A 24,543-nucleotide genomic window follows, 5' to 3' on the forward strand; every position below is an offset into this window, starting at 1 on the left:
GTAATGTGAGGGATGAGGGGCCCCAGACCTGGCTCTGAGGGCTGGGAGGCACTGCGAGACCTGAATGGTGATGTGGGGCTCTGGGCACGAGTTCATATCTGCTTCAAAGTTCTTTTTCCTTGAAGTTAAAACCCAAGATGTGACCTAGGACATCAGTTCAACCTCTAAGCTTGCAGTATGCTTCATACCAGTTAATTTCTATGGCGACTGAGCTCTGTTTGGGGAAAATCCTTTCCTTCTTCTTCCGTGGTACAACTTCCATTGCCACAAATGCTGTGCAAGTAGCCACACGGGGAGGTTATTTTTAAAGTGACCACAGCTATCATTTATTGCCTGCTGTGTGCCAGGTACTACACTACATGCCCTACATAGGTCCCTTGCCCAAGGTCCCTCAGCTTACATGGTAAAGCCAGAATTTAGCCCCAGAACTGACTCTACCCACTATTCCCAACGTCGAAAGAAAGCTCTTTCTAGATTGGGGTGAGGGGCAGGGGTGAGAGAAAACATTTCTACTTCTTCTCAATAGGAGCATTATTCCCAGGGCTGTACTGTCCAATAGCCACGTGTGGCTTTTTAAATTTAAATTAATTAAAATCAAATAAAATTGAAATTTCAGGTCCTCAGCCTCACCCGCCACAGTGAAGGGCTCGACAGCCACACGTGGCTGGTGGCCATGGTTTTGGGCAGCACAGATACAGAACATTTCACCATCACAGAAAGTTCTCCTGGACGGTGCTGCTCTAGGGTACCACCCCCTCCAGATCTGAGTGACCCGGGAGACACCATTCTCTTTTTTTTTTTGCGGTACATGGGCCTCTCACTGTCGTGGCCTCTCCCCTTGCGGAGCACAGGCTCCCGACGCGCGGGCTCAGCGGCCATGGCTCACGGGCCCAGCCGCTCCGCGGCATGTGGGATCTTCCCGGACCGGGGCACGAACCCGCGTCCCCTGCATCGGCAGGCGGACTCTCAACCACTGCGCCACTAGGGAAGCCCACCATTCTCTTCTAAATCCAGAGTTCAGCCCATGGGGACCCATTCGTTTCCCTCCCTCCGCTAGGATCTCGTAAGAGCAGTGATATGAGAAAACATACTATCTTCAACCACAACACTCCTCCTCTTGCCAAAGGTCAAGGATAGTTCTTCACCAAACCCAAATTACTTTAAAAAGAAAAACCGAAAAAAAAAAAAGAAAAACCGAAGGCCTCATTAGCAGCCCCTACTCCTGCCAGGCGCTCTCTACGAAGTCCCTGCCGGTCCCGCTCTCTCCCCTGGTCAGGGCACCTCTCCCTGCAGCTTCCTCGGGCTGGGCAGCCTGGAACCACACCCTCCCAAGCAGGCTGCCGCCTGGCCAGCTGACTCGAAGCTCACGTTCCTTGCCAAGGAGGAGCATTTTCCCCGTACCTAAGTCATTTGTCTTAGCTGCCAGGCTGCTCCTAACAAAGGACACAAGGATGACGAGGGCAGTTCCTGGAACTCCAACCCCACCAAGCTCATCTGGTGTGTTGCAAGCTTGGCCCTGGGTCCCCATCGCAGACAGGCACTTACCTGGCTGTGGACAGGCTATAAATAAGTCTTTTAAGATCTTGGTTTATTTACTCATGGTTGTTTTCTGTTCCCCCATGCAAGCCTTTAATCTCAGCATGCTCCGGAACATTTTGAACTGTAAGCCACGAGGGTAGGTCTGACCTTCTTGTCTTTGATTTTTATGGCGTGTCTTTTCCTAAATTTTCTCTGACCTAGTTTATTTTTAAATGAAATGGAATTAAAATTGAAGTTGACAATGCCAGGCCTCCCTAGGAGAAGACTGCCATCGTGACAGCGGAAGAGATTTAGGCTAACAGGAGACCTGGGACCTGCCATCCACTTGCAACATGACCCACTGGACTAGTCCCACCGTCGTCCTCCCCCTCCCCTGTATCACTGCCCTGCCCAGGTCATAACTCACCATGAGATGGTGAATAAGAACGCCTTGCTGACAGAGCTGGGGCTGGGAACGATTTGTTGAAGAGTTGACCGTAGAGATTGTTCCAAGCTGTGTATCAAAATGGGTTTCCACAAAGGCCCAGGAGCTCCTCAAGGGCGGGGTCTGTGACTGCTATGGCCTGCATTGTGTCTCCGCAAATTTATATGTTGACGCCCTACCCTCAATGTGGTGGCATCTGGAGATGGAGCCTTTGGGAGGCAATTAAGAATTAGGTTTAAATGAAGTCGTGAGAGTGAGGTTCGCCTGGTGAGATTAGTGTCTAAGAAGAGGAAGACAGAGACCAGGTCCTTTCTCTCTCTTTTACTTCTCCCCCACTCCTTCCCGCCCTCCCACCACGTGAAAACCCCGAGAAAGGGTGGTCGTCTGCAAGCCAGGAACCGAGCCCTCACCAGGAAAAGACTCTGCCAGCACCCTGATCTTGGACTGCCAGCCTCCCGGACTGTGAGAAATGCATGTCTGTCATTAAAGCTCCCAGCCTGTGGTGGTGTTATGCTGGCCCGAGCCGACTAAGACAATGGCTTATTCATCACGGCATCCCTGAGGTCTGACACAGTGCCCGGCACACTGGAGACTTGTTTAGTAAATCATTGCTGTGCCACCGTGCCATCCCAACCTGGTCAATGGGACGTGCACCTCGGTAATTCTTCACCCTGATGGACTTGGCCTTGTCCCCATTGTGACCCAAAGCACCCATTTTTGAAGAGGCAGGTCCCCTGGGGTCAGTGAACAGGCATTCATTCTCATGACTTTGGAGGGAGAGGGGAGCTGCAATTGGACCTCATCGACCCCAGGTCTTACCAGTGCAGCTGTCTGATCTGATCACTAAACACAGGCCATTTGGGAACGATAACACATCCTATTGTATGGAAACTCCTGCTCAACTGATCTCTTCAGTATCTGCCTGCCCTGCCGCTCAGGAACGTGGTTTAACAGGCCTCTAATGCAGACATGGTACCTCTGGGACGCTTCCTGGAGGAGCAGGGCTTGCTTGAGTTGGCCTCAGAATTTCAGGAAGCAAATACTCCATCATTACAGTGGGTTTTGATGAGATCCCAAGCATTTTGCTTCCCTGAGCAGGGCTGGCAGGAGAGGGGCAGGGCTTTGCAGGGAGACAGAGCAGCACCTAGGGCTGGGTCAGAGCGTGCTTAGGAAAACCCTTCTGATTTGGCCCCCGGCTGGTCCTCAGACCTGAACTCCCAGATGGGCACACCTCACCCATTCGTGAGGTTTCACACAGCATGGTTTGTGATCAAAGGCCTGGACCACGAGTCAGCGGCCCTGGCTGAACATTAACCATCACCAGAATTGTGTTACCCAGGTAAGCTGGATCACCTCCATGTCTTTTTTTTTTTTTTTTTTGCGGTACTCGGGCACCTCACTGTTGTGGCCTCTCCCGTTGCGGAGCACAGGTTCCGGACGCGCAGGCTCAGCGGCCATGGCTCACGGGCCCAGCAGCTCCGCGGCACATGGGATCTTCCCGGACCGGGGCACGAACCCGTGTCCCCTGCATCGGCAGGCGGACTCTCAACCACTGAGCCACCAGGGAAGCCCCTCCATATGTCTTTTTGTGATGCTACAGCACTTCGAGCTCCTGCCAGATGAAAGGGATTAAACAAAACCTGAGAAGAGGGGTGAACGGAAGCCAGGGTGACCGCACAGCTCCTGGAGAAGATAACACTTCTCTGAGTTCAAGGGAGAACCAGGCGGGCCCTTGGAGGCAGGAAGGCACAGTTTCTCCTCCTACAGAATCACCCTAGTGTTCCCCTTTTTCCTCTCACTTCCCAGCTATCCAACCCTGGTACCCCGATACCCACGCCCTCTGCAATCCCCTCCCCTCCTGTGGGAAGACATGGTCCAAGGCTACAGCCGGGCTGGAGTCCCGGGCTCTTCTGCTAGCACTAGGGCCCCAGCCGACCCTGCTTTTGGAAGGGTACGAGGGGTGACTTTTGAGGGGCTAGAGGTCAAGGGGGGTATGTGGGAAGTGATCAGATTGTCTTGGAGAGGGAACAGGGGAGAGAATACTGCCCTCCACCCCCAGCAAGAACTGGCCATGGGGACTGGCTGTGCTCATGGCCAAAGCTCCCTGCCCTCGTCCTGGGGCAAATGGATCCCTCCAAGCACACAAGGACCCAGAGAACAGGAAGGGTGGCTTAGAAAGGAGACCACATGAGACAATCAATCCTTCATTTCTCTCTTCTGCAACACCGGCGTTGATAGGGATCCCGGGCAGTGCCCACCGAGTCAGGGCAGCACATTCGCTGCTCTCCTGCTGCAGGTCCCTCCCCAAGGTACCAAACCCCAGCTGAGACCACCCCCGCCCCCCAGTCCCAGCCCCTGACCATCACACACACACACACACACACCAGTCCTAGGGTCAAGCCGGCCACCACAGCACCCTGGGCAGCAGGGCACTTGGTGCTGAGGACCATCAAACCATTCCCTCCTTCCAAAAACATGTCTTGAGTAGCCATTAAGTGCTCAGCACTGGCCTCGCACGGGCATAGGCGTGCCCCTCCCCAGCCCCAGCTCCCATCTGGGCACTCAGTCTGTTGAGACTCCCCCACAGGGACGCCCCTGGGCTATCTGGCAGCTGAGCGCAGCTGGCTGGTGCCACAGCTGACCAGTCCAGACCTGCGCCATCTCACCCAGGGAGCCTCGCCCAGGGCCGTCGACAGCCCCCGCACTCAATGCCCGAGGGCTGCCGTCCCACCTCCAAGGAAGGACACAGACGGGCCTCAACCATCACAGACACATCCAGGCTCCAGGGTGAGGATGTCTGATCTTACCTCCTCCCTCAGCCCTTCCCGGGACTTTTCCTGGCCCCCGTTTTGGGATGCTTGTGGAATTCTGTTCTCAGGTCTGATAGCCTTGAAGAAAGCACCTTTTGATAGGGTCTTACCCCCGGGGGTTCTAAAAGCCACCATTCCTGGTCATTCCCCACACGCACCACGCAAGCATCCCATCCCGCCCATGGGTCTGCTTGGGTCCAGGCCCCTTAGAGCGCCGCGCCCTTGGCGCTGGGGGTGGGCGCCAGGGCGCCCCGGTGAACGCGCTGGTGCTTGAGCAGGTGCTGCTTCTGGCGGAAGCCGCGGCCGCAGGAGGCACACAGGTAGGGCCGCTCGCCCGTGTGGTTGCGCCGGTGGCGCGTCAGGTTGGGCTTCTGGCTGAAGCGGCGCCCGCACTCTGGGCACGGGTAGGGCCGCTCGCCCGTGTGGATGCGCTGGTGGATGGTGAGCGCCGACCACCACGAGAAGCTCTTGCCGCACTCGTTGCAGATGAACTGGCGCGGCTCGCCCGGCCCGCCCGCCCGCGCCCGGCCCCACGGCACGTCCCCGGGCCCCTGGGCCGGCGAGGGGCCGTGCGACGGCGGCGGCGGCGGCGGCGGCAACAGGCCGGGGGCGCCCTGGGCGGGCGGCTCGGCGGCGGCGGCGGCGGCGGCGTGGGCCTGCTGGTGGGCCCGCAGCGCGGCGCGGCTGGGGCGTGGCGCGGCCGGGGCGCCGGGCAGGTGCGTGCGCTGGTGCTTGAGCAGGTGCTGCTTCTGGCGGAAGCTGCGGCCGCAGTGCGCGCAGGGGTGCGGCCGCTCGCCCGTGTGGTTGCGCAGGTGGCGCGTCAGGTTGGGCTTCTGGCTGAAGCGGCGCCCGCACTCCGGGCACGGGTAGGGCCGCTCGCCCGTGTGGATGCGCTGGTGGATGTTCAGCGACGACCACCACGAGAAGCTCTTGCCGCACTCGTTGCAGATGAACTGGCGCGGCTCGGCGGGGGCGGCGGTCCGGGCCCCGGGCTGGCGCCACCAGCTCTGGCAGAGCCCCAGCCAGGCCCACTCGGGGCGCCCCCGCCGGGGCCCCGGCCGCGGGCGACAGCCCCGGTGGGCCGTGGCGTCCCGGAGCAGCGTCTGCAGCCCAGCGCGGGTGCCCTGGCGGTCCCGGGCGTGCGCGCGCTGGTGGATGCGGAGGCCCACCTGGTGGCGGAAGCAGCGCTCGCACTCGGGGCACGGGTGGGTGGCGGGCCGGGAGTGGGTCTTCTGGTGCTTGAGCAGGTGCTGCTTCTGGCTAAAGCGCCGAGCGCACTCGGGGCAGCAGAAGGGCCGCTCGCCCGTGTGGTGCCGCTGGTGGCGCGCCAGGTTGGGCTTCTGGCTGAAGCTCTTGCCGCACTTGCCGCACGGGTACGGCTTCTCGCCGGTGTGGGTGCGCTGGTGGATCTTCAAGGTCGACCACCAGCTGAACCTCTTCCCGCAGTCCGGGCACACGAAGTGACCCTCACCGGCAGAAAGAGCGGGGCACAGGGGGCTGGGGGTCACCCCCGGAGCCCGGCCTGCCGGCCCGCCGTCCTGCTCGAGGGGAGGGGCCCACCTTGGACCCCCAGTCTCCTCCTGTCCCCCCCAGGCTCGAGGCTTCCCCACGGTCTGGCATAGTGGGAGGCTCCGACGCTGCCGGAAAATGTTCTCCTTATCCTTCTGGGAAAGCGCGGCCTGTGGCCCCAGCGTCTGCAGCAGCCACTCTGGCTTCTCTTGCTTGATCTTCATGACCAGCACATCTCCTGCCGGAGGCAGAGGGAGAGAGACGGCGAGAGTCATTCGGTGCTCGGTGGGGTGGAGGGAAAGGGCGAGAGGGCAGGAAGACGCGTCAGGAGGGCAGAGCTTGGCAGAAAATAGGGCCGGGAGAAAAGGATGCAGAGGAAGAAGAGAGGAGGGAGGGTGGAAAGGACAATAAAGGGGAGACTGGGGTGTGCAGGAGGGCAAAGAAAAAAGACAAGGAAGAAACGATAGGTGAGCGTTGCTGTGCCAACGACCCCACTGCCCGCCTCCTCCACCCTGAGGCCCAGGGGAGTCTTCCGACCCAGGAAGCAAGCAGAAAGTGGCCAAGTTTCAAAACATCTCCTTCTCTTCCTAAGGGGATGGATGTGCTGGACACTTGCTGGACGAGTGCACGTCAAGTCCCCCCAGGGGTTGGGCAGTCAAGCCCCACATCACTGCCAGGCCTCTCCAGGGCAGCAGCCGTGGTGCGTGCGCAGCGCACCTTACCTTCTTGGCAACCTCACCTTTCTTCAACGAAACCATGAACAAGAAAGTAGGCCAGAAAGGTCTCGGCACCCAGAATGCGTGTTGCGTCGTCCTTGTACTAAACGAATCCTACACAGCAGCAGCACGCTCCGGTACTAACCCACCCCTTACACTGTGCTCAGGCCAGAGGCCGCTTTGCTTCGGGGCTCCTGGACAGAAGCCATGATGGAAAAGGTTTGCCGTAGACACTGCGTACAGACGGTCTGATTCCATTTATATGTAGGTCAAAAGCTGGCAACTAATGGACGAGTTAGAAGGGTAACGGCCCCCTGACAGAGGGCACTGTGGTTGCAAGGGGGCCTGGGGCACTTCTGGGGCTCTGGCAATGTTCTCCTTCTGGATCTGGGTGCTGGTTACATGGGCGTGTTCACTTGGGGAATTTATACAGCCCACGACCTGTGCACTTTTCTGTGTTACACTTCAAGAAAAAGTTTATGTTCAATAAAAAATAAATGAAACAGTTGGGAACAAAGAAGAGAAACTCTAAACAACAGTTGCCAATCCACCTGCCAGTGCAGGGGACACGGGTTCGATCCCTGGTCCGGGACGAGTCCATGCCCCTGCGGAGCAGCTAAGCCCACGCACCACAACTGCTGAGCCTGCGTTCTAGAGCCTGCGAGCCACAACTACTGAAGCCCGCGTGCCTAGAGCCCGTGCTCCTCAACAAGAGAAGCCACCACAATGAGAAGCCAGCACACTGCAACAAAGAGTAGCCCCCGCTCGCCGCAACTAGAGAAAGCCCGTGTGCAGCAACAAGACCCAACACAGCCAGAAAAAAAAAACAAAAAACAAAAAACCACTGCCAATATTAAAAAGACAACAAAGCAAACCCCAAGGAAGTAAGAGGAAGGAATTAATAAAGACAAAAGCAGAGATGATAGGATAAAGGGAACATAAAGATAAACAAAGGATTCTGATAAATCGCAAAATACCATGTACAGATATTATATCAATTTGAAAAATCTATATAAAATGGATGATTTTGCGAGGAAAAATAAATTAACAAAACTGACTCAAGAAAAGGTAGAAACCATGTCTATAGAAACAATTAGAAGAGACTGAAAAGAAAGCTAAAGTTCAACCTCGAAAATGGGTAACTGGCCACTGAACCGTACAAAGAGGTTCTACTAAAACTTCACGGCAAGGACTATTCTCAGCTTACAGAAACTGTGACCATGACTAGGGCAGGGGGAGGGGGGAAGCTCACGTGTTAACATGACCCAGAATAAGACAAGGGTGGGGTAGCAGGAAAGTATAGGTTTATCGTTCTTTGAAAGTAGATGCAAAAAACAAACAAGCAAAAACACTGGCAAAGCAAGTGTGGCAGTGTTACGAGAACAATCTATCATGGCTTTGCTGGATGTTCTCCCGGAAAGCGAAGGTGACTCAACACAGTTCATGACATTAACCTTTTAAACATTAAAAACCTTATACTATCTCAATAGATGTGAAAAAGTCCCAGGATAAAATTCAACATCACTTCTGGAGGGAGAGAAGGAAAAGGGAAAGGCGGGAGGAGGAAGAGAGGGAGGGGTAAAGAAAAAAGGAAGGAAGGAAGCTCTTAGCAAACTAGGAACATCAGGAAATTTTCTTAGGTTGACAAAGGAGCTGTATTAGAAACGGCAGCAAATGTTATAACCGAAGGCAGACGGTTAGAAGCCTATTCAGGTTAGGAGCAAGGTGAAAAAAGAAAGATATATCTAAATCTTGGAGAGGAGGAGAGAACTGTCATTTGCTGATAATTATTAACCTAGAATGTGCATGAGAATCCACTGATGAAGTTTTAGAAATAAAAGTTTCAACAAAACTGCCAGATAAAAAACATTAGAATGCATAACTTTTCAAAACGGCAATAAAGTAACTGTAAGTATACCTAATATATCAGCAAAACATAAAGAAGACTATTAAACTTTACTGAAGGGATAGAATGTAAATAAAACAACAGGTACATCATACTCCTAGATAAGAAGCTCTCCATACCAAAATGTTTAAATTCAGTGTAATCCTAATTAAGTAAATTATAACATTTACTATGTGTGTAAATCACCCAGAAATTCTAAAAATGAGCAGGGAAGAATTTGGCTTATGCAACATTAAAAGCTAAAATACTATCACCACACACCCATTAGAATGGCTAAAATCCAAAACACCGAACACCAAACGCTGACAGGGATGTGCAGCAACAGGAACTCTCATTCATTGCTGGTGGGAATGCAACATGTTAAGGCCACTTTGGAAGACAGTTTGTCTGTTTCTTACAAAACTAAAGATACTCTTACCATACGATCCGACAAATCACTCTCCTATGTATTCACCCAAAGGAGCTGAAAACTTATGTCCACACAAAAACCTGCACACAGACGTTTATAGCAGCTTTATCGATAACAGTCAAAACGTGGAAGCATCCAAGAGATGTCTTTCGTTGGGTGGATGGATAAACAGTGGTACACCATACAATGGAGTATTATTCAGTGATAAAAAGAAATGAGATCTCAAGTCATGAAACGACATGGAGGAAACTTAAATGCATGTGACTAAGTGACAGAAGCCAATCGGAAAAGGCTACACACTATGATTCCAACTCTAGGACGTCCTGGAAAAGGCAAAACTGTGGAGGCAGTAAAAGGATCAGTGGTTGCCAGGGGTTGAAGGGTCAAGGGGAAAGGGATGAACAGGCAGAGCACAGAGGATTTTTAGGGCAGTGAAACTCCTCTGTATGATACTGTAATGGATCTATTGTGAAAACGGCACCATTCTAATGCAAAATGTTAACAACAGGAGGAGCTGTAGAGGAGGGTATAGGGCACTCTTTGTCCTTTCTGCACATTTTCTCTGTAAACCTAATACTGCTCTAAAAAATAAAGTCCATTTAATAAAAGTCTTGACTGATGCAGTTGTATTGACATGGCTGTTCCATAGTGAGCCAGGTGAGGTGAGGCTGTGAGAGTCCCTCCCACCACCAAAAAAAAAGGCTAAAAACAATCATTAAAAGTGTAGAATAGGGTTTCCCTGGTGGCACAGTGGTTGAGAGTCCGCCTGCCGATGCAGGGGACACGGGTTCGTGCCCCAGTTCCGGAAGATCCCACGTGCCGCGGAGCGGCTGGGCCCGTGAGCCATGGCCGCTGAGCCTGCGCGTCCGGAGCCTGTGCTCCACAGCGGGAGAGGCCACAGCAGTGAGAGGCCCGCATACCACAAAAAAAAAAAAAAAAAAAAAAAAAAAATCAGTTCCAGATGGATTTAAGTGCTGGTTTAAAAGAAGCAAATACAGTATTAGAAGAATTAGGAGAATTTGTTTCGAATCTAGAGGTAATTGGTAATCTTCTTCAACAGGATGCAAAACATAAAAACTAAATTTAAAACCCCTGTGCGACAAAGGATACTGCATATGAGTGAACTAGAAATGATCGTGTGGGGCAGCCTTTTCCAACAGAGCTTTCCACAGAGTGAAAACATTTTACATCCAAGCTGTCTGATACATGTGGCCTCTAGCCACAGGTGGTTACAGAGCACTTGGAATGTGGCTAGTACTACCGAGGAACTGAACTTACTTTGTTAAATTTAAATCTAAATTTAAATTTAAATAACCGTATGTGGCTATTGGCCACCTACTGCACAGCACACGTCTATGCAGAGTATATAAAGGACTCAGTATCCACAGTATTAATATCCAGAGTATATAGAGGACTCCTATAGATACGATAAAAAGAGGTGCACCCTCGCTAGTAACCAGCAAAGTAACAGTGTAGCATCTTTTCACCCATCACAGCAGCAAATATTGAAGAGGTTGATAACATCCCGACTTATACACATGGAAATTACATAGGAGGATAAGTACAACATGGGGGCCTAAACGAATTCAGACTCTTTGAGGACGACTTGACAGTGCTTATTAAAATTATAAATGTGTACAATCTTGCACCCCTTCCACCCAGCAATTTCACTCTAGGTGTTTATCCTAAGAAATACATATGAGTCCAAAGAGGAACGCCTAAGTATATTCACTGAAGTGCTATCTGTAATTAGGAAAAAGGGGGGAACAACCTAATTACCCACCAATAATAGTCTAATAAAATTTTCACTCCCGTCATAATGTGGAATACTATGCAGTGATTGAAACGAGCTGTATATGCTCATGTGAAAAGATTTCGAAAACATTTTAAGAGAAAAAAACAAAACTGAAAATCAGTATCAGTCGTCTGATCCAACTTATGGAAAATAAAACCATACCTCTCTGTGTACATACACATGCCCGATCCAGGACGGTTCACACCAAACCCAAGATGGTGGCCACCCTGCAGGTGATATGGACCATAGCAGGACTAGATGGAGAAGTCAAAGGGGATTTACACTTTATATGTTATTTGAATATTCTCATAAAAATTCAAACATTATAATTTTAAAGTCTTTAAAATATCCTAGGAAATAAAGAGAAAACTTCCCCTCTAATCTGGTGGCCTTTAGTTTTGAGGCCAAAGAGCTCTGCTCCACTCCACAGACTCACTGGCCACGTGGGGGCAAAGAAACCGATGTGGTGCCCATGGGGGCAGAGATGGCAGGGTGGGAGGGTCACAGAAAGCACCTGCAAGGGGCCAGCTTTCCACCTGGCGAGACGACGCTGTGAGGCCTCCCCAGATGCTCGGTTGTGAGAGGTCATTTTATCAGGAGGAATAATTTGAAAATGAAAGTGGTGATTTAAATTGTGTACGGCAGGAATCGAAAGCCCATGTGTAATGAGCTTCACTGATTCAAAGAATGTTTCCTTAGATGCACTGAACTGTTGGCCAGCAGAAGTATTTAACAGGGCTAGCTGTCCAAATTGGTGGTCATGTACTGAATCCAAAACATACTCCAGTCAGAGGGGCACCACTGTCCCCAAGCAATAGGGCACCCACTGGTGCCCCAGAGCCCCACAAAAGCCACTGCCTTTCCCTGATCAAACCTGGCCTTGATATCCATCACAGTGGCTGGGCTGCATGAGGAGGCCCTGAAGCCCAGGGGTGGCGCGTGTAGACCTGTGACGTGTGTTGCTGGGACTTCAGTCGTCACGGGCACCTTCCCGTAGGGGTCAGGCACTGATACAGAGGAAAACAGGCTTGTGCCTGCCTGTTCCAAAGGTACTGGTCCTCAGTCAGCATAAAAAGCTCTAAATGGTTCAGGTAAAATAAAAAGGTGCTAAAAGGAGAGCTATTGCTTAATGGGTAGTTTCTGACATTATGGGAAAATTCGAGAAATGGATAGTGGTGATGGCGGTACCACAACGTGAATGTGCTTCATGCCACTGAACTGTACCCTTAAAAATGGTTAAAATGGTAAATTTCATGTTATGTATATTTCACCACAATTTAAAAAAACATATAAAACAAATATAAAGTAAAAGGTACCTGAAAGAGGTGAGCTCCCAATTATCTGAAAGCTCTGGCCTTCCAGAAGAGTCACTCCTTCAGCCTGGCCAGCAGGCGTGGCAGCCTGTGGAGGCTGAGCTCACGGGGGCCCCCAGGCCCCAGTGGCTCCAGGGTCCAGGCCGGTGCTTTTCTACCTCTTCCCGAAGCTGCAGCTGCGGTACGGGGCAGAGAAGGCCCTGGTGGAGCCCATCTCTCACGTCTGCATTAGGATCTCCCTTATGAGTTTACATGGGCAAAAGGGTCCTTCAGCTGAAATGTTTGGAACTGTCTGCCCTAGGTTTTCCTGTAATTACTGTAATGTCAGCCTCACACACACACACACACACACACACACACACACACACACACACCTCGAGTGCTCTCAGTGTTCAAAGCGACAGCCTGGGGCAGGGGTTGAGGGGGACTGGGAAGTGGGGTGGCTGAACTCACTGCCCCAGAGCAGTGTGGTGTCCATATATCATACTGCCTCCTTTGAGCTGGTGTTTTGTTTCTTTTTTATCCAATTGCCTGATTTTTGTCTCATCTTAGGCCCACTGCAGTGATTGTCCTGGGAGGGCGGGGGCTCTGGGGTCCATAGGGCAACTCCCCTGGAAGGGGTGGGAGGTAAAGAAGCCTGGTCACTGTGCTGAGCGAGGGGCAGAGTTCCCAGGCCTGGGCCGGTGCCCTCTCCTGGGGCCAGAGCCACCGTGCAGCCCAGCTACACCCAGAACAGGGCCTGCCACAGAGGCTGAGAGCGGGTCTCAGACCAGGGGCTGCTCCATCCCAGAAGCGGTAAGCGGGTGGCTGGGGAGGGGTCTCCACAGGGCACTTCCCACTCTCAACGGCACCTGCCCCCTGCCCAGGAGACACCAGGATTAACTGCTATGTTTCCTCACCACCGGCTCCAAGTGCATCAGCTGACACAGACCATGAACTGTGTGACCCCAGGAAGCTTAATGGACCGAACTGGAGACACTCTCCTGACCAACCAACAGCAGGGCTTGTTGCGACCACGTGTCCTCCCCGGACCGCTGGCTTTCGGTGTGTGATCAGCGCCAACACCAAGCACTCCCTGATCTAGCGCTTGACAAACACCTGATCTTCCCCCAGCAGATTTCTGCACGGGGTGTGTGTGTGTGTGTGTGAGTGTGTGTCCGTGCGTATGTGTGTCCGTGTGTGTGTGTGTGTGTGTGTGTGTGTGTCCCTGCCTGGCAAGCACAGGCTGGGCTTTGTCAGTTCTTAGCCCCCTAGTCTGTGTTTGCTCCATCCTTGGACGTGACCTCAGTGTCCTGGTCCCCCCGTGTGGTTCTACAGGCCACCAGCAACTCCTGCTCAGCTACAGAGAGACGGGGAAGACGGGGCTGGGGAGGGGCCGTGGTGGGCTCCCACCTGCCCCTCTTCTCTTACCTGTGCTGCTGTCGCCAGCCAGGCCACTCTCCATCCCCGGAGGCCCCTCGACATCAGCACAGCGGCTCCCTGCCCGGCCGTCTGTGGGTGAGATGGGAGCAAAGGAAAGAGAGTTGGCCTGTGGGACAAGGACAAATGCCACTCACAGGAAGCAGTTCCTCTTTTTCAAAAGCTTTTCTATGACCTCTGTCGAAATGAGCAGGATTTTTTTAAAAAGCACATATACCTGCTAGGCGGGTAAAATGTGTATAATTCCCATTTTATGAAGAATAAACTGAGGCCAGAGAGGGCCGCTGACATGCCCCAAGCCACAGAGGTGGCCGAACGGCAGAGCTGGGCAAGGTCCCTAGGCTTCTAACTCCCAGACCACAGCCTCATGCCCACACTCTCATCACCTGCGGGGTGGGGTGTGAAGGATGCCACAAGAGAGGACCAGGAAACTCAAATAAGCTTAGAGACACCCCCTACCCTGCAACGTGGTCACGAGGACACCCTGGAGGGAAGAACCGTCCCTCCAAAATCGCCAGCCACCCCGTCTCTCAAAGCCCCCGTCCAGGTTCCAGTACAAACCCTTCTGGGGCCTCACAGCCACCCCCCACCCCTGGGCAAGAACACACGTGGCCAACCTGGGTCCTAGGGACCTGATCCCTCATCCACCAATCTGGGGCTCATCTTTTTTTACTCTTCAGTCTTTTTTTTTTTTTTTTTTTTTTTGCGGTATGCGGGCCTCTCACTGTTGTGGCCTCTCCCGTTGCGGAGCACAGGCTCCGGACGCACAGGTTCAGTGGCCATAGCTCACGGGCCCAGCTGCTCCGCGGCATGTAGGATCTTCCCGGACCGGGGCACGAACCCGTGTCCCCTGCATCGGCAGGCGGACTCTCAACCACTGCGCCAGCAGGGAAGCCCCCTCTTCAGTCTTTTGAACATCTCCCGACTGGCTCATTTGGTGCCTGGAACGTGACTGGGATGGGTCCTGCTGCTCTGACCCCTTGGCGCGGCCCCTGCCCCTTCCAGGCCCCAGCCTAACCGTCACCTCCTCTGACTGGCCTTCCCTGGCAGCCCCGTGTAAAGTCACAACCCTAGCCCCACCTCCCATTCCTCTGACACTTTTTGCCACCGGACAGGATATTTACTTCTCTGCTTATTCCCCGACAGGAATCGAGGACAGGACTTCCCGGGCTCACTGCCGAGTGCCAGGGTAAGGGCCAGAGCCCGCACGTGGAGGGCACCAAACAGCCGTGTGTGGCACGAACATGCTGCTGGTTACGTGCGCTCAGGGATGTGGCCGCTGCACGTGGTGCTGTGGGCGGCCTCCCCCGAGGTCGGGGATCTCGTTTCCTATGCCTGCACCCCCGGACCCCCTGCACTCCCAAACAGGCCCCAGCCTCTGCCCCACGAGACGGGAGGCTGGGCTCACGCTGCAGGACCAGGAACCTCTCCTCGGCCACTGCTCGGGCTCGGGGAAGCCGGTCTCCCCTTGCTCCACACCTCAGGCCCCAGAGAGCCTCCCAGAAACCCCATTCTAAGGGTCTCCCCGCTTCCTTCTCCCAGGTCCCCTTCCAGCAGCTACTCCGGGGACAGGGACCCAGACTGGAGATATGGACCCTGCCCGGAGAGGTGGGGGGCAGGGGTGTCAGGGAGATACGAATCTGAGAAATAGAAAACTCACCCTCCCTGGTGCAGAAAGGGAAAGAGAACCCTCCCCTTTCTTTCAGAGTACTTTCTTTAGAAAACTTCTAATTGGAAGTTCTTTCTCTGCCCCTTAGAGGTGTATATAAATCTTTTTAAAGCTCACTAAGCCTCCTGCTGGCTTTACAACCAAGGACCGTCTTTCTCGAGGACCTGGGAGCCATCTCTCCGAAATGCAAACATCAAGGGAACAGCGGCCAGTGTCCCCTGCCCGTGGGAGGTGGGAGCCTAACTCTCCAGCAGCACCGGGCTCGGGGCTGCAAACCTCCTCCCGTCACCAAGATACAAGAAGTGGATGTTTCCTTTGCATAAAGGCAATTAGCTATCACGGGTGGCCTCCCAATTCCAGGCGAATTTAGGGTGAACCCTGTGTGACAAATGGTGCTGTCAAGTCCTCTTACCCAAGGACTGGCTATGCTTTCCCTGGAGAACACGTGTGCAGTGGGGTTGCCCCTGCTGGACTGTGTAACAGGTGAGATTTCTGTTTACAGTCTCTTAGCAAATTGCCTGTGATGTGCACCACATTCCAGTCTAATGCTTATTCAGTTAAAAACTTGTTTTCTTTCTCTCCTTTTGTGGGGAGTTTTTCTGAGTTGGCAGGAGATTTGGTTTTTAATTCTATTTCCCCAAAAGGGGTCTGTTACGCGCTCCTGCTGTGGGTTACTATAGACACTGAAACCTGCCTGTGGTGTAGAGAAAAGGGGGCCACAAATGAGGGCAGGAGAAGGCCCCCCCTTGGGGCCCCTGATGGATGCCAATGCTCCTGCCTTAGCACCACATTTTCCTTCCAGGTCACTCTGCATCCCAGGCCATGGGGTAGCCTCTCACCAACTGGAGATTTAATGTCTGCCTAAGGAGACTCAAAGGACTGGCGGACAAAGAGGCCGCTTTGATATGGGGAACCTCAGACAGGGGGGTGGAGGCTCGGGCCACAACTCAGGGCGAGGACAGCGGGTGGGACTTGAGTTCATTCACAAAACCCCTACACAACACAACTGAGGCCCCTTAAGCCAAATCAAATCAGTCCTACTTGATCCATTCTGTCTTGAGAGGTGTTACGGACTCAAAATCGCCTCAGGTGGCAGAAGGGCTTCAATTCTTGGTGACCAGTTCACAGGGAGTCTCTGAGCTGCACCAGAGCTCATGGTCCGAGAAAGAACAGAAGTGGAAATGGAAGGAAAGGACCCTCGTGGGCCCGAGGGGAAGAAGGAAGAAAGGAGAGGGCAGGGGACAGGAACAGGGGGCAGGGGCTATGTCTTGGGGGCCCATCTCCACCTGTGTGCTCAGGTGGGATGTGTCTGGAAAACAGGCCAACAGGTGTCCTCAGACAAACCCCTGAGACAAGCCGAACGGCAGAAGGTCCCTGCGTGTGGCAGCGTCTTTCCAGGCCGACCAGGCCCCCGCACACCCCACCCTGATGCACCGCACTGCACACCTCTTCTCGCCCCACCAGACACATCACTCAGCTGACTGGAGAGAGAGATGCCCAGGGACACGGCGAGCAGGCCGCCCAGCAGAAGACCCTGGCCAGAAAACAGGCAGCAACGGGGGCCGATCCCCATCCACCAGTGCCCACACCGAGTCCCTAAGGGCCACACCCAGCTCCCCGACCCCAATCTCTGATGACCTTTGCCCTCCCTGCACAGCAGGTCCCCTGGAGGGTGGGACACATGCAGCGGGTGGGTCTCAGGACAGGGCCCCAGTCACCTCCTCCTTCCCAGCCCCTGGCTCTGGGTCAGGCCGCAGTTGGGATGAGAGCCCCTTGACGGGGAGGCTTTGCGGGACAGCTGCCATGACAACTGCCACGTCACACAAGGCGGGACTGTGGCCTGGGGTAGGTGCTGAGGTCTGGGGGCAGGGAAGGTATCAAAGGGGTTCGATCTTAGCAGAAATTTGGGGGGAAGGCAGACAGCAGCTGGGGGTGCACAAAGGCCATGGGCCGGGAGAGGCGGTGCAGGGACACGTCTGGGTCACTCCTCACCCTCCAGATCTCAGGGCCCTGGACCTTTTCCACCAGCCAAGTACACCTCTCTTCACAGACTCAGGCCCCACATGGGGAAGAAGGAGATGGCACCTCATGTGTCCTCTGTCACCAGTGGAGTAGGGACCGGCCACGTGCCCTCCACCGGTAGCTCAGGCTTTGAGGGATGCATCTCCCCAACTCCAGCCGAAGGCCCAGCTCACAGGCCCTGCTCAGCTAGGAGCCCCACCCAGGGCGACACCATGTGCCACCGTTCACCCATGCGCACGGTCCCTCCCCAAAGGAAACCACGCACAGGAGGCAGTCTTCCCAAGGTACGCTGCCCACCAAGCTGACCGCCCTCACACCAGTAGCTCAAGTCCCCCGGGGAGCAGCCCAGGCCAGCGTTTGGAAGGGGATGGGCGAGGGCCCGCAGCCTCCAGCTAGCCCTCACCCTGAGGATGTGCTCTCGGAGTCCTCCGGGGGGATGGAGACTCTGTCTGTCCTTCCCTCATTCACTGAGAGGGCGGGGGCTTCCCTGGTCACCTCGGTATTGACCTGGCTCTGGAAAGAAAAGGGGGTGACGAGCCAAGACTCGGTAGGGACAGGGAGACCGACTGTGTACCAGGCACTCGGCAAGCTCCGCCCACTTCATCCTAAGGAGCCACGGCTCTGAGACGTTAAGCGGTTTGCTCAAGGTCACACAGCAATAAGTGCTGGAGCCAGGACCGGCGAACTGGGGTGGGCCTGCCCCAGCCAGAGGCCCTGCTCCTGGACCATGCTGCCTCCAAGAGAAGGTGCAGAGTGTACCAAACCTTAAGCCACCTGGGCCTCATTTTCAGGAGTCTGGCCTCTAGACCCACATGTTGGTTATTTAAGTGTGTATAAATTAAGTTTAAAATTCAGTTTCTCATCCACACTGGCCACGCTTCAAGTGTTCAACAGTCACACGTGGCTAGAGCCACCATAACATCCAGCAGAAAAGAAGACTTCCAGGTTCACGAAGTTCTGCTGGGCGACACTGCACTAGATATAAAGCTCCAGGATGGCGGTGGCCCTGCCTGCCGGGGCCTGGGATGCAGAAGGCGCTCAGTTTATACTGGGTGAATGAATAAATGAATGAACGAATGGAAGAAATGGGAAGACGGGGCCCCTCTGGCCCCAGTGCTTCATCACCAACAACAAATACCTCAGGACAGGTTAATGATGTCCCTGGCCTGGGAAATGGATTTCAGTTAATATCAGTGGATGTTTCATTTAAAATATACAATCATAGGTGGTTGCCAAGGGGGAGGGGGTTGGGGGAGGGATGGAGTGGGAGGTCAGGGTTAGCAGATGTCAGCTTTTATATATAAACGGATAAACAACAAGGTCCTACTGTAGAGCACAAGGAACTATAGTCAATATCCTGTGATAAACCATAATGGAAAAGAGTATATAAAAAAAGACGCTGCCCTGGTGGCGCAGTGGTTGAGAGTCCGCCTGCCGATGCAGGGGACACGGGTTCGTGCCCCTGTCCGGGAAGATCCCCCAGGCCGCGGAGCGGCTGGGCCCGTGAGCCATGACCACTGAGCCTGCGCGTCCGGAGCCTGTGCTCCGCAATGGGAGAGGCCACAACGGTGACAGGCCCGCGTACCGCAAAAAAAAATAGTAATAAAAAAAAAGAATGTATACATGTATAACTGAATCACTTTGTTGTACAGCAGAAATTAACACAACATTGTGAATCAACTATACTTCAATAAAGAATATTGATAAAATACAGTCATAGGCATACGCGAAGAAACTGATCTAAAGACTAAATGCACACAAACATATCCAGAGACGATCATATCTAACATCCAAGGCGGCTAAGTACACAAACGTTCAAAGATACAAAACTACAGAGATACTCATACACATGAGAATACCTGCAAAATTGCATACGCAAAGTACAGAGAGATTGAAATATTAAAACATCCACCCATACACCTACAGATCCAGAGACACAAGTGTGCCAACGTGAACCGCACGAGCACAAATCACTCCCCTTTCACACTGGAGAAAACAGCAATGGACTCCCTGCTGACACAAGTAACCTCACAATCCATGACCATCCCTCCAGGTCCACTGCTCCAAGGAACGGAACTCAGGGGATGATGTAGCCACCGGGAGAGGGAGCGACAGTGGGTGATGGGGAACAGTCACCTGCTGGGGTACCGGTGGGGTAGGCTGAGGGGAGGGGGGCGGCGTGAGGCAGCAGTGCTGCAGCTGGAGGGGAGAAGCTGGAGGGGCACAGAAAGCCCTAGAAAGAGGACAGGGCTCTGCCCGGCCAGCCAGTGCAGCCCCAGCCCCAAGGCCACGCTGCAGGGGTCTGGCCAGGAGGCGGCGGCAGGCCGTTCCCCTCTCCCCTGGGAACCTGAGTCCGGACTCCTCGGCCGAGTCTGCCCCTCGCAGTGCACTCGCATTGGCTGCCCCTCTCCTCAGACCCACGCACGCCTGGACCCAGGATCAGGAGCCCTGAGTTCTAGCCCACCTGTCCTTGGCAAATCACTTCACCTCTAGGCCTAGGTTCCCAATGGCGAAGGTGACTGAAAACGCCTGCTTCGGGGGCTTGCTGTGAGCATCAGGTTGGGGTACACACTAGACTTTCGAAATGGTCTTTTCTCTCTTTCTCGCGGCCTGAGAACAATCCACACCCGAAGGTTCTGAGCCCTCTCTCCGAGCACCCCATGGCCAGCTCACCCTTCCTAAACCATTACCCTTCAAGCTGCTTCAGAATCTCTGGAGGCCCCCCGCGCCCACACAGGAATCCCAAACTCTGCTCAACAACGGGAGCCTGCCTCGCAGAGGAACCGGGCGTGGACAGCTTTCACGGTCAAGGCTACCTGCAGAGCTGTGCTGACAGAGCAGCTCCAGGTACCGCCTCTCCCGGGAGATGGAGACTGGGTGGGGAGACGGCCTCCTCCGGGCCAGGCTGTGGGCCAGGGGTAAGGAGAGCAGGGCTGGGTCTGGGCCCTGAGCGCCAGGCAGGGGGCTGGACTAAAGAGAGCCGTGGACGCTTCTGCCGGCTCAGCTCAGGCGATCCCCATGGCCTCACACCCCAACTTTGTTGCGGGGAGGAGCTGGTGTAGCCTTTGTCTCCCAGGACTGACTGCACAGCCCCCAGGCCCTCCTGGTCCCTGGGCTTGTGCTCTGGCTCATCTCTGGATAATCAGCGCTCTCTCCAGGCATCGGTCCCCCACCCCTGCACCCACTTCACCTTCCTCTCCTCCAGCGTTTCTGACCAAGGAGGAGATGCAAACCATTCCCAACAAGTGGCTTTAAAATGGTATCGGAAAGTCAGGGCAACTGCTGTTCCCACCTTCTATGGCCCGGTGCCCGAGGACAGACAGGCAGGCCGAGGTCCTAGCCCAGACCAGGTGAGCGTCACCTCCACCCACCACCTAGAAGCCTGCCTCCACTCCACATCCCAGCATAAGGCATGCCCGGCATCCTTCTACAACTCCCAGAACAATCCCCGAGCCCCTCCAGGGCCCCCACCCCATCCTTCTCTCCCATCAGCCTCCCTGCTCCTCCCTCATTCCTCTCCGACTTCCCAGATCTACTCACCACCGGATCAGGTGTCCCCATGCACCCTCACTGTTACCTCTTCCAAGCCCTCGCCCGTCCTCCCCCTTCTCCCCATGCCCCCCTTCCTACTCCAGCACCTGCAGACCTCAGCCTCCCAAGCACCGTGGGGTCCTCAGTCCCAGGAGAGGGGACAGCGGTGGGGAGGAAGAGGGCGGGGCAGGCCATCGTCCCACAGAAAGACCACACGTAACAGAAGGAGCCCAGGACAGGGAGGCCAGAGACCTTGGGACCGGATTTGCTTCTGGTTAGTCACGTGACCCCGGGCCAGCCACTTTCCTTCCCTAGGCCTCAGTTTCCCCATCTGCAAATGGAAATAGTGCTTGGTCCTCTGTACAGAACTGTTATATCAAGCAGTGGGAGGGAAACATTGCGAAAGGACTCTGGAAAACGTTCACAAAGGTGCAAGATGAATTCTTTTTAGGTCACTGCATTGCCATCACCCCCTCCCCACTACCCAGTTGTCAGAACTGATAGGAAGAGCCCAGTTCAGTGACTTCAGTTTGCTTCCGCCAGCATTCCCTGGGAACCAGGTCCAGGGCCGGCCAGGGCAGCCAGGGCAGCTGCCTTATCCCATCATGCCCGCCCACCTCCCAGAGGTCCCGGATTCAACCCCTTGCCAGTCCCCAAAGCACCTCCTTCCAGGGCCCCTGCCCCACCTGCCCTGCCCAACATGCACACCTTTGCTGGGACTGTCACTCCCCCACCTCCCCGCTCCCAGGCCTGTCCCCCACCTATGGCATCCCCATCCCCAGTCTTTGCTCACCTGTCTCCCTTTAGAGGATAGAACATCACCCACATTCTTCTGCCCCAAATCTAAGACTCAGGAGCCCGCCAGGGCCTGGGGACCCCCATTACCTGATCGAAGGCAAGGGATGAAACCAACTGCTAACAACACTTTGGACAGTTGTCACATTTTGATTTATAAACACTTTTTCACCCTTGCTGCATTCAAAGGAGCTTGGCAAGGATAAGGAGTGTTTCCCCCTTTTTGGATGAGGAAAGCAAGGCCCAGAGGGGACATTCCCTGCCTCAGAGAAAGTTAGAACTCAGGTCTCCTGCCCACCTGGCCCACTCTCCATTGCAGGCCACCCCCATCCTAGGAAACCTTAGATTCCTCAGCTTAACCCTCACCAGGGGAGCAGGTGCCTGGACCAGCTCTGCACTTGGCCCTGGGCATCCTTTGCCGCTCCAGGCGGGACTCACGAGGCCTCTCAAAACTGCCACCACCTTTCACTACCGCAGAGCACAGCCCTCACAATCCACAGGTCACTAAATCATACCAGTGCTGTTTTAATACCTCCAGCGTCTGCCACCGCTGCTGCCTTGGTTCAGGCCTCAGCACTGCTCACCTGGAGACTGCACTGCTATCATACCTCATCTTGCCCCTCCAATCCATCCACCACCCAGACTCAAAGCAATTTTCCTAAAATTACAATTTAGACATGTTACTACTTTGCTTAAAACACTTCAGTGGGTCCCCAGCACTTGCAGGTACTGCTAAAAATTTCTTGGCAAGACCATTTAAAATCTGGCCTCTGCTCACCTCTCACTGTACCACCAACCTACCCCCATTGTCCCCAGATGCAACCCCTTGACCTTGCCGTGTCTAGGGACACCTGTGATCAGTCTTGGACTTCCCAGCCCAGGTCCAGGATCACTTTCACCAGGAAGCCTTTGTGGATACACCAGGCTCAGTTAGGGGCCCTTCTCTGTTTAACCTGTGCACCCACCCAACCCAGTACCATCTACATAGTATAATAATAATTTGTCTCCACAAGAAGGCTGTAAACATCTTAACAGGGAGTGTTTCTCTCTCCCCAACACCCAGCACAAGGTCCAGCATACTGTAAACCATTCATAAAAATTTTAACAAAGGAACATTTAGATGAGAGAAACTTAAGTCCAGAACAGATTAGAAGCATAGAGTCATGGAACCTTAGCATTGAAAGGAGACTAATACCCTCTAATATTCTCATTTTACAGATGAACACCTGGACCCAAAATGCACACCTAATAGTGGAGCCTGGACATAGCCGGCCTCGAGTCGGGGCTCTGACCACACCCCACCCCAGGTCTGGTGGACCAAGACACACACCAGGCTCCATCCTCCCAAAGGGCTGGAGGGGGCGGCATCTCTATACCCTCCACCTTCACGAGGGAAGAAACCCCCAGCGCCTACCCCCAGCCCCACTGAGATCTTGGCTCCTATGCCTGTCTTCCTAGGATGGAGGTTTTGGGGAGACCCCTACACACACACCTCCAATTTCTGTGGTGCTTCCCTCTCATTGTTCTCGCCCCCGATCCTCAGGCCCACTCATTTAATCATTTATTAAGCACCTACTATGTGTCACTCTGCGGCGAGCACTGGGGTTCCCGCTCTGCAGGAACTCGATCTTTGGGGGAGGCTGACACCGCTCCCGAATATCGGGACAGGCTCTGGCAGAGCGCGCCCGGAGGAGCCGGGGGGCAGTCCCCGCGCTCACCTCCGCGCCTCTCCCGCTCTCACGCCCCGCTCCAGCTCTGACCCGGCCTGAAGCCCCTTCCCACGCACGACCCGGGCCCCTTTCCCCGTGAGCTGTGCGGGGGTAAAGTTCGGGGCTGAGAACGCGGGGGGCTCGGGGGACCCCGAGGCCGCCTCCAGCCCGAGTCTGGGTGGAGACAGCGCGGGAGGAGCGGGGTCGGACGCTGGCTCCGCGGCACGGTCCGTCCCTCCGCACGCCCCTCCCCGCCCGGATTCAGAGGGACTCGGAGGGAGGGGACGGGAATAAATACCTTTGACTTTGTGGCTAAGGTTAACGGGAACTGCCACCCCGGGGCGACTTGGGCACTGAGCTCCCCGGCCCCGCCAGTCCCGGGGCAGGCGGGGCGGTCACGCGCCCCTGATTGGCTGGCGGGCCTGGCCGTCCCCGGGGCCGCCCCGCCACCTAATTGGCTGCACCTCTCAGATGACCAGCTCAGCCCTATCGGAGAAGTCTGCGGGGCGGCTCCTTTGTTCTCCGGAGCCAATGGCCTGCGTGGGCGGGCTGACCTCGCCTCCCGAGGGGCCAGTCGCGGCCCCGCCAGGCATTAAAGCGTTGGCCGTGGGGCGCTGGGCCCGGTCTCCCAGGGGAGGAGGGGCGGGGGCAAGTCCGGAGAGCTGGTGACCCGACGGCGCGGCAGCACCCTCTCCTCTCCGTGGAGCTCTCCCTCCCCGTCCAGGCCGCGCAGACGCGCGCTCTGAAACCGATCCAGTCGCTCGGCAACTCTCGGTCCGACGCCTGCGACGCGCCCGCACCGCCCTTGGTGCCGGGATCCGGGGGAACAAGACTCACGAACCCCGATCCGCCGATCACAGTCGAGTGTGCATGTGACATGGTTGTGGCACTTGGCACTACGGCACACCAGGTGTTAGAGTGAGATGTGCGAGTCTCGTGCGACGGGAGAGAAATCGCCCTCCGCACTCACGCGGCCC

The 24,543-nt window shown here is 54.9% G+C and overlaps 1 protein-coding gene across 2 annotated transcripts; it reads right to left on the bottom strand.

Moving 5' to 3' along the window:
• Positions 1–3,812: 3,812 nt before the first annotated feature.
• On the bottom strand, positions 3,813–23,922 carry ZNF775 (zinc finger protein 775). Of its 2 annotated transcripts, XM_022578191.2 has the most exons (3): positions 23,865–23,922; positions 13,832–13,912; positions 3,813–6,520 (listed from the first exon to the last, which is right to left on the bottom strand). In XM_022578191.2, exons 2-3 carry the CDS (start codon positions 13,863–13,865, stop codon positions 4,980–4,982), a joined length of 1,575 nt encoding a protein of 524 aa, XP_022433899.2. In that variant the 5' UTR covers positions 13,866–13,912; positions 23,865–23,922; the 3' UTR covers positions 3,813–4,979. The 2 variants fall into 2 exon arrangements, with proteins under 2 accessions (XP_022433899.2, XP_089773358.1); XM_089917232.1 differs by lacking the exon at positions 23,865–23,922 and having other exon boundaries at positions 12,425–13,901.
• Between the last annotated feature and the right edge of the window lie 621 nt (positions 23,923–24,543).

The sequence above is a fragment of the Delphinapterus leucas genome, chromosome 9 (assembly GCF_059928025.1).
Source record: "Delphinapterus leucas isolate spDelLeu-1000000601 "Yukka" chromosome 9, BTC_Dleu_Yukka2, whole genome shotgun sequence".
NCBI lineage: Eukaryota > Metazoa > Chordata > Mammalia > Artiodactyla > Monodontidae > Delphinapterus > Delphinapterus leucas.